The sequence below is a fragment of the Lolium rigidum genome, chromosome 4 (assembly GCF_022539505.1).
Source record: "Lolium rigidum isolate FL_2022 chromosome 4, APGP_CSIRO_Lrig_0.1, whole genome shotgun sequence".
NCBI lineage: Eukaryota > Viridiplantae > Streptophyta > Magnoliopsida > Poales > Poaceae > Lolium > Lolium rigidum.
Genome location: NC_061511.1, coordinates 222,633,387 through 222,642,443, shown reverse-complemented (window position 1 = coordinate 222,642,443; position 9,057 = coordinate 222,633,387). Strand labels below are relative to the sequence as shown.

The following is a 9,057-nucleotide window of genomic DNA, read 5'->3' as shown; positions in this document are numbered from 1 at the left end:
GAATATTTGTAAAACAACTTTTCTGAAATAAAAAACAGCAGAAAACAGGAACTGACACTGTGGCATCTTGTTAATAGGTTAGTCCCAGAAAATGCATAAAAACATTATAAAGTTTGAATAAAACATGTAGGTATTGTCATAAAACTAGCATGGAACATAAGAAATTATAGATACGTTGGAGACGTATCAGTTGGTTTCAAAATGGGGTAAAAGTTATGGGCATGTGCATTCATAAAAAAAGGTTTTAGTTTTTTTAATTTCATCTTGTATAGTACATATAGCCCTACCAGTGTACCTTAAAATTATTTTCCCAATTTTTAGGACCAAACTATAGCATAAATATAGTTCAAACCTGAGTAAGATCAGCCAAAACTAAATAATAAAAATAATATATAGCTATAATTCAATTAAAATCTTCATCTCTCAAAATTGACCTCCCCACTAGATAATTTTGTGTGATAATTGCAATGGTGGAATTTTGAACCATAGTTTTTTATATGGAGTTCACAAAATGCCACCTTTGGACTAGTAACATGGAAAAATCAGTTTTTTGTAAAACTTTTGAATAATCCTTTCGAGACTTTTGTTTGCCATGGCAAGATGCACACCTCGGCAGCAATTTTGGGGTAACTATCACGACATATGCAATGAATTTGTCTATGGACATGGTAATTTGGGGAGTAACCCAAGGCTTGTCATAAAAATTACCATATTTAAAGTTTGATATTTTCTGTGGGAAATAGGTCACACACAATGACTACAGTACATATAACCCTACCATGGTAACTTAAAAATGCTTTTTTCCAACTTTTAGGCCCGAGCTATGGCACACCTACAGTTCAAATTAAGAAAAAATTGGTCAAACTCAAAATAAAAGCATTTATAGCTACAATTTGAGAAAATCATCATCTCTCAGAATTTTCCATCCCATAAGTTATGTTTTATGTGAAAATTGCAATTGTTTCCTTTTGCACCTAATTTTGTAATGCGCTTCACGAAAAATCTCACATTTTGCACTCATTTGCACTAATAATACATGTAAACTCAAAATTTTATGACAACAAATTGAAAACTTCTTATGGGACTCTTGTTTGTCATGCAAAAGATGCACCTTTGTGCCAATTTTAGGCTAATTATCACGAATTTTGCAACGGATTTGGCCATGAATGTGGTCAATCTTGTGTTCTTTCCGAGGATTTTGGAATCATTAGAATCAAAGAATCCCTTAAGAAGTGGCCCCACATCTTAGTCTCTGGTGCAAAAGTAGACTTCCTCCTTATACAATGACATGCACAAAGGTACTTCTGCATGACATGCATATATGCATTCCATGCTTTGTTGCTTGGTAATATAGCCAGCTCTAGAGGGATCAAATCGACCAGTGCGCGATATCAACATGTCAACAGTGTGTAGTGTAGTCAACCACGTATCCCTCCATCCACCAGTAGTACTAGTGTACAACGCAATTTAATTCCTCCCCCCCTAACAAAATAGAAAACAAATTTTCTGTTAAAAAGGTTGAAAACTCCTCTTTAGAATTTGATTTGGCATGCTAAGATGCACCTCTCAGCCAATTTTGAGGTAATTATCACGAAGGAGTGAAGGACGAAATGGATTTGACCATGAACATGGTCATTTGGGTAGTAATCCAGGCCATGCCATACAAATTACCATTATATGAGTTTGCATTGTTTATAGGAACTAAATCACATACAAGAACTCTATCGCAATTTTTTTTAAATCATCTTGTATAGTGCATATAACCCTACATGTGTACCTTAAAAAAAATTCCCCAATGTTTAGGACCAAACTATAGCACACATATAGTTCAATGTTTTGGTAAAATTGGCCAAACCTAAGTAAAATAACAAAAATAGCTACAATTTGAGTAAAATTATCATTTTTTGAATTTACCATCCCACCAGATATGACTTTTGTGATAATTTCAATGGTGCCATTCTGAACCTTATTTTTTATAGGTACTTACAAAAAACACCTTTTGCACTAATAAAATGGAAAAGTAATTATATATTTTTCCTTTGGAAAATCCTTTTGAGACTCTGTTTTTCATTCCAAAGACACACCTCTGAACCAATTGTGAGCTAGTTGTCACGAAGGACACAATGGATTATTTGGGTAGTAATCTAGGACATGTCATACAAATTACCATATTGTTAGTTTGGCATTGTTTATATGAATTAAGTCACATACAAGGACTCTATGAGCAAATTTTGTTTTTGAATTTCATCTTGTGTAGTGCATATAATCTAACCAGTGTACCTTAAAATATTTTACCTAATTCTTAGAACCAAACTATAGCACACATATAGTTTAGATTTTTGTAAAATCGACCAAACCTGAATAGAATAGAATAAATAAAATATATCTAGAATTTGAGTAAAATCACCATCTTTCGAATTGAACATCCCACCACATACGGGTTTTTTTTATAGTTTCAATGGTAGCATTTTGAACCTTATTTCTTATAGGTACTTCACAAAAAACCACATTTTGCACTCATAAGTTGGAAAATTAATTTTCTATAAAAAAGTTGGAAACTCCTTTTGAGACTTTTGTTTGGCGTGCCAAGATGCACCTTAGTGCCAATTATGGGATAATTATCACTAAGGATCAACGGATTTGGCTATGAACATGGTTATTTGGGGAGTAATCCAAGACATATCATACAAATTACCATATTATAAGTTTGATATTTTCTTGGGAAGTAGGTCACGTACAATGACTCTATGCAAAAAAAAATTGGTTTCAAAATGGGATCAACACTGCTTATTTTTTCCATCTCACAAGGTACCTTAAAAATGTTTTAAGCAAAAAATGTTGTTTACTAATAAAATGACTCCTATGAGGTACCTTCAAAATGTTTTTCCAAATTTTTAGGCCCAAACTATAGCACACATAGAGCTCAAATTTTAGCAAAATTGGTCAAAGCTAAAAAAATGGCAATTGTGGCCTTTTACACCTTATTATCGGCAGGTGCTTCGCAAAAAAACTCTTACGTTTTGCTCTTATCTGCACTAATGTAAGAAAACTCAAAAATTGATGACAGAAAATTAGAAACTCCAAGATGCACCTCTGTGCCAATTTTATGTCAATTATCATGTGGTATGCAATGGATTTGGCCATGAACATATGGTCATTTTGGATAGAAAGTCAAGATAAGTCACACATGATAGTATTTTTTGTGATGTTTTTTTAATTTAAGTTGCAAGTTTGGTATTTTTTTCTAAGAAGTGTATCACATAAAAGGACCCCATGCGAAAATTTTTGCATTCTTTTGAGTTTTAATTTCTTTGTTTTTTTTCAAAATAGGGTCAAAATTCTCAGCATGTCTATTCATATTAGAAAGCTTCATTTTAAAATTTCCTCTTGTATAGTGCATATATAACCCTACTAGGGAAACTTCAAATGATTTTTCCAATTTTCAGACATTAACTATAGCAGACCTATATTACAATCTGGTGTTATTCCCAGGATTCTAGAATCATCCTAATTATAGGATCTCTTAATAAGTGGCCATGAGTCTCCGGTCCAAAAGTAGACGTCATCCTTATACAATGCCATGCAGAAAGGAACTTTTGCATTACATGCATATATATGCATTTCCTTGCTTGTAAGCTTGGCAATCTAGCCAGCTATAGAGGAATCAAATCGACCAGGGCACCAAGTACTATAAGCTCTCATTTAGCTATCAACACGTCAACAGTGTGTAGTGTAGTCAAGCACGTATCCATCCAGCAGTACTAGTGGAGCACCACGAAATTTAATTCCTCCCCTCCCAATGTAACCGTGCAAGCTGCACGATGCACCCACAATTCACATCACATTCACACACGCATGCATGCCCGAGTCCAAGGGAGCAAAACAAAAGGAAGGATAGATGAGGAGAGTGGTGGCATTAACTACTGTTCACAGACTGGGAGTAGGTAGTTGAGGCAAGGGCTGGACGCCATTATAAGCAGCAGGAAGAAGGAAGAAGAGAGGAGCATAGCGAGGGTTCTTCCTTCTTCCCCAGCCGCCTAACTGTTCTTATACAGCTCCATCTCCTCATCATCGGTCGCACGCAGCAGCTGCTTCCTGAAGTAAGCATGGCTTCCTCCAACAGGCACTGGCCGAGCATGTTCAGGTCCAATCCTGCCGCCGCCTGCGACTTTCACCACCAGCCTGACATGAACAACCACCACAGCAGGCCCTCCTTGACCTCCTCAGGTATCTCCTCTTCACATGCATGATTTGCGCGAGGTGTTCATGTCTCATGGCACTGTTTAACTTGCTGTTGTTGCTGCATGATCGGTAGGTATAATTAGGGTTTCTTTGCAAAGTAATTAATTTGTGTTTCGGTGTAGGGATCGACCAGGAGAGCGGCCGGACCCCTGGGGAAACGAAGCCGCGGTGGAACCCAAGGCCGGAGCAGATCAGGATCCTGGAGGGGATCTTCAACTCCGGCGTGGTCAACCCGCCGCGCGACGAGATCCGCCGCATCCGACTCCGGCTCCAGGAGTACGGCCACGTCGCCGACGCCAACGTCTTCTACTGGTTCCAGAACCGCAAGTCCCGCACCAAGAACAAGCTCCGCGCCGCCCAGGCCGCCGCGCAGGGCCAGCAGCCCACTGGCCGCGCCGCCCTGACGCGCGCTCCGGCGCCTTACGCAGCGCCTGCGCCTCCCCTGACGCCGCCACGGCATCTCCTAGCGCCGGCTGGTACGCTGCTGCAGGGGCCAACGTCCTCGTCGTCCTCCTCCTCCGACCGCTCCTCCGGATCCAGCAGGTCGGTGACGATGAAGCCGGCGGCCTCCCAGGCGATGCTGCCGCCGTCGGCTGCCACCACCATGGGCCTGTTCACACCAGCGCCGCCTGCGTCGTCGCCGGCGCTCTCCGCGTGCCAGCTCTACTGCCTGCAGAGCCATCCCATGCCGATGCTGGCGCCTGCGACGTCGGTGCGCGAGCTGATCAACACAACACCGGAGTCTCCCCCACCTCTCCTCCTGCAGTGGCCCCCGCAGAGCCAGTATCTGCCGGCCACCGAGCTCGGCGGCGTCCTCGGCTCCCACGCCCACACTCCAGTCTCCACCAACGCGCATCTGTCCAGCCTGTGCAACGAAGCTGCGTTAGGGCAGCAGGAGATCATCGACGTGACCTGCTGCTCCAAGCTGGGGCTCGGCAGCGGCCAGTTCTTCAGCACCACCACCGCCACCGGCACTACCGATATGCCGAGCCACAGAACCGACGCCGTGAGCGCCGTGTTCACGGAAGACGAGAAGGCCAGGCTGGGGACACTGCACTACGGCCTCGGTGCCGTCACCACCGCCGCCGCTCCCGCTGCCTTCGACGTCAGTACGGCAACCGCCCTTCCATGCGCCGCGCCGGCCAACAATGCCGCCGCCGCAAGCTCTGCATTCACCGATCAGCTGCAAGGTATGTTCATCTGCCAGTGCTTTCGATCTAGCACATTTTGATCATTTCATTTCACCGGTCATCTTGCACTGCACTGCTGCATCATGATAGCTTGTCTTTTGCATGTCCATGCATGTAGCTGGGGCTTAGCATGTGCATGCGTGGCTGCACCCTGGCCTGTCTCGATCTACCTGCATGCAAGCTTGGCTCTATCTAAGCTTGACATGAATGGAGAAAGGGGAGTACTTGCCACTTTCATGCTACCAGCCTACCACCACAGAGCACATTGATCGATAGGACGACGACGTGTCTTCCCTGCATGCTAGCTTGCGCTGCATGGGCCATGGGTAATTGGGTGCTTTGCAGATTGTACTTCGTGTATATAGCTCAATCACATGTATGGTGTGTGCCGGGCAAGCTCCATACATGCTGCAGGCAATGAGACAAGGTTAGGCCATGTACACAAGAGACCGATCTTGTCATGCATGGCTATGTGAGTGAATATGTAGGCTGTACGTTGACGCCTGCACAGGGACGTTTCCATGTCAAGGATAGGTGCACCTGTCAGCTCTCGTAGCTGTAGAAACTTGAATGGGCCAAAAGATTGTGAGCTGTTCTCCCTAGGGACAGGAGATGGCTGTTTTGTGAGGGGAATCGATATGTGTCGAACCGTCGATCAGGGGGTGCAGCTAGGTCAGTAGGTAGATTTTGTAGCTTAGTGGGAATGCATCACATCATGCATAGTGCAATTAGAAATTCTACACTATTAGCGGGCAACAAATTTGGATGACAACCTGCTACTCCCTCCGTGCAATGGAACATGTCTTTGATTTGTATAAATTTGAATGTATGTTGACATTAAATAGTGTCTAGCTAGATACATCCACATTTAGATAAACCTAAGACACTTTTAATGATAATGATGGAGTAGTAGTTACTACAATCATGCATGGATGGCAAACAAGATAAGAGGTAGGGAAGGGACACGAGATAGTGCATGATAGTATCTCCCTTCCAAAAAACAAGGTGTTCAGATTTAGGCAGAAGTCAAAATTTACTATGTTTGACCAAATATATAAACAAGAAAACACTATTAGTTACAATATTTAAAAATACCCTACAAAACTATATTGTATGGTGTATACTTTCTATTTGATTTGATATTACAGATGCTCATATTTTTGGAAAAAAAAAACCTGATCCAGCTTCTAAGACGTTGGCTATCGGCAAAACTTTTATCTCTTGTTCTTTTTAACATGATGCCACAGTGTTCATGCAAAAGAATGTTGATTTAATAGCATCATGAGGTAATAAATACTGCATTATGGATGTTATGCAAAAGATGTGTAATGCAAACAATGTTGCCGCAAAAAAGGGGAAAATGGTAGTGTATGATACTACGTCGGTTTTAGAAAACAAGTGAGATAAATATAGTCAAAATTCATAGCTTACTAAGTTTGACCAAATATATAGAAGGAAATAATACTCGTAACATTTTTGTGACATTAAACAAATACACTACGAAAAAATGTTTTATGGTGAATTTTTATAATAATTTTGCATTGTGGATCTTAAATTTTTCTTTGTCTACGAACTTGATTGAACTTAAAATGCTGAGTTTTAATTGCCACAATGATAATGCAATAGACAAGAAACAACATATAAATCGAGACACTGTTTTCGTTTCTTTCATTCTGCATGAACTCAGGAAAGATTAGATCACGCACTGCATACACATAAAAATCTTTCCAACATGAATGCATTGGGATCCGACTTGAGAGGAAAACGCTGGCAGGCAGGTATCTTCAGAGAACAGTACTACGATCGACCTGCCTGTATAGTCATGTCAAGATGATTCCTCCAAGCGGTAAAATAAAAGTTGGAATCATCGGTCAGGAGGGTTTAATTTGCATGCGTCAGTTGTTGAGAGGATTGAAGTGACGGCGGTCAAATTCTGCTAGAGTAGCAAGCTAGCTAGCCCGGTCTCCAAGCAAGCGAAACACTTGAATGCTTTTAATTTCACACTTGGAAAAAGTTCACACTTGAAAGCTGAAAACTTCTCTGCTCGCATTGGTGGCGTCGCTCCCGAGATTGGACGTGTGCATGGCAGAAGAAGATGCCTCCGTTTGCTTGGATTTCCTCGTGCATGCTTCCAACATCCATAGGCTTTTCACCGTCAGCTCGTAGGGTATAATCGGTGGCAGCTTTTGGCGTGTTTTTTTTTTATGAGATCGATCTGCCTCTGTTTTGCAAACAGGGCTGGTGGACGCCGGGCTATTGATGGGCGGAGGAGCGCCGGCGGCACCGGCGATGGTGGTGGCTGTGGCTGCGGCGCGGCCGGATGTGGGCGCGCAGTGGTTCAGCGTGCCAGCGATGACGCGCCTCGACGTAGGGCTGTTCGGCGAGGCGGCCGTGCTGCTGCGCCACACCGGCGAGCCGGTGCCCCTGGACGGTTCCGGGGTCACCGTCGAGCCGCTCCACCACGGCGCCGTCTATTACGTCTTGGTACGTAATCGAACGTGTCATTGGATCTCTCTCTCTCTCTCTCTCTTCATACGCCCTCTCAGCAGCTAAATGACCAAAACACACTACCGTTTCCGTTTTTCATGAACATTCACGATTGATTAATCGACGTACTCCTGTTTGTTAATGGTGTGCATGCAGGTGTGACGTGAGTAAAGGGCGCGCTGGGAAAATCGCTCGATGAGATACACAGGAAGCACGAGTCTGTTTGGGAAGGCGAATTACTCTAGAAACAGCTAGCTATAATCTCGCGAATTACTCTAGAAGTAGCTTAGCTAATCTCGCGAAAAAACCCAGTTCCGATCGACCCTACATAAAGCTAGCTGATAATACTCCTGTATTCTGCTTCGATCTGTATGGATCTACTAGTAGCTTTTAATCAAACGTCTTGGATTTCCGGATAAAACATTAATTTTAGTTCTCGCTTACTTTCTCGTTGCACTAAGCACTTATTGTCAAACTATGATTTAGAGATGGATGGCTATAATCAAGGTTTTGGCTAACTCATGGAAACATTTTACCCAAAGTTTTTTTTGTTAAACAGAAGTTGAATTCATAAGTCTGCAGGAAAGTAGATAAAGCTTTTAAAACTTGTTGCACACAAAGCTGATGGTAAAGCAGCTAGGGGAAGGGCCAACGTTAGTTATATAAGTGTTAGTGTAAATTCAAAACATTGAAGAACAATTAGTACATTTTGCTCGGTACACAGGTTAACCTGGGAGTGAAGGAGGAAACATATGAAAATATGCCCTATAGGCAATCATGACGATGGTGGTATTTCCATATGTTTATGACTATCTAAACAAAAGAATGATTGTTCTTCTATCCTTTGAATAAACTATCATGATATTGGTTAATGCATTCATGATTTATTTGTGAAATCCATTATCGATATGATGTTATTGTAAAGAAATTCCTAATCAAGAATCATATCACTGTTGCATACGACTTAATGGCTAGCACATATTTTGATATATGATCATGTTTCATAGATCATGAACATGGAAAAGTTAATCAATAATGTGTACATGTGTTGGACAAAAATGGGGTTTGACAAACAGCCATGAGACAATGCAAAAATGTTGTATTCTTTCATTTGATTAGTTGATCGCATACAGTGTAT

The 9,057-nt window shown here is 42.0% G+C and overlaps 1 protein-coding gene across 1 annotated transcript; it reads left to right on the top strand.

Moving 5' to 3' along the window:
- Positions 1–4,106: 4,106 nt before the first annotated feature.
- Positions 4,107–8,081, top strand: LOC124648307 (WUSCHEL-related homeobox 12-like). The gene is made up of 4 exons (XM_047188092.1): positions 4,107–4,227; positions 4,365–5,432; positions 7,669–7,916; positions 8,076–8,081. The coding sequence occupies exons 1-4, from the start codon at positions 4,107–4,109 to the stop codon at positions 8,079–8,081; spliced, it is 1,443 nt and encodes a 480-aa protein (XP_047044048.1).
- Positions 8,082–9,057: the final 976 nt, after the last annotated feature.

What these genes read in the sequence shown, in the direction of transcription:
- LOC124648307 (XM_047188092.1), top strand. Translation starts at nt 4,107, where the DNA reads ATGGCTTCCTCCAACAGGCACTGGCCGAGCATGTTCAGGTCCAATCCT. An exon ending in GCCCTCCTTGACCTCCTCAG is followed by an intron (nt 4,228 to 4,364) that starts GTATCTCCTCTT and finishes GTTTCGGTGTAG; the next exon opens with GGATCGACCAGGAGAGCGGC. An exon ending in ATTCACCGATCAGCTGCAAG is followed by an intron (nt 5,433 to 7,668) that starts GTATGTTCATCT and finishes TTTTGCAAACAG; the next exon opens with GGCTGGTGGACGCCGGGCTA.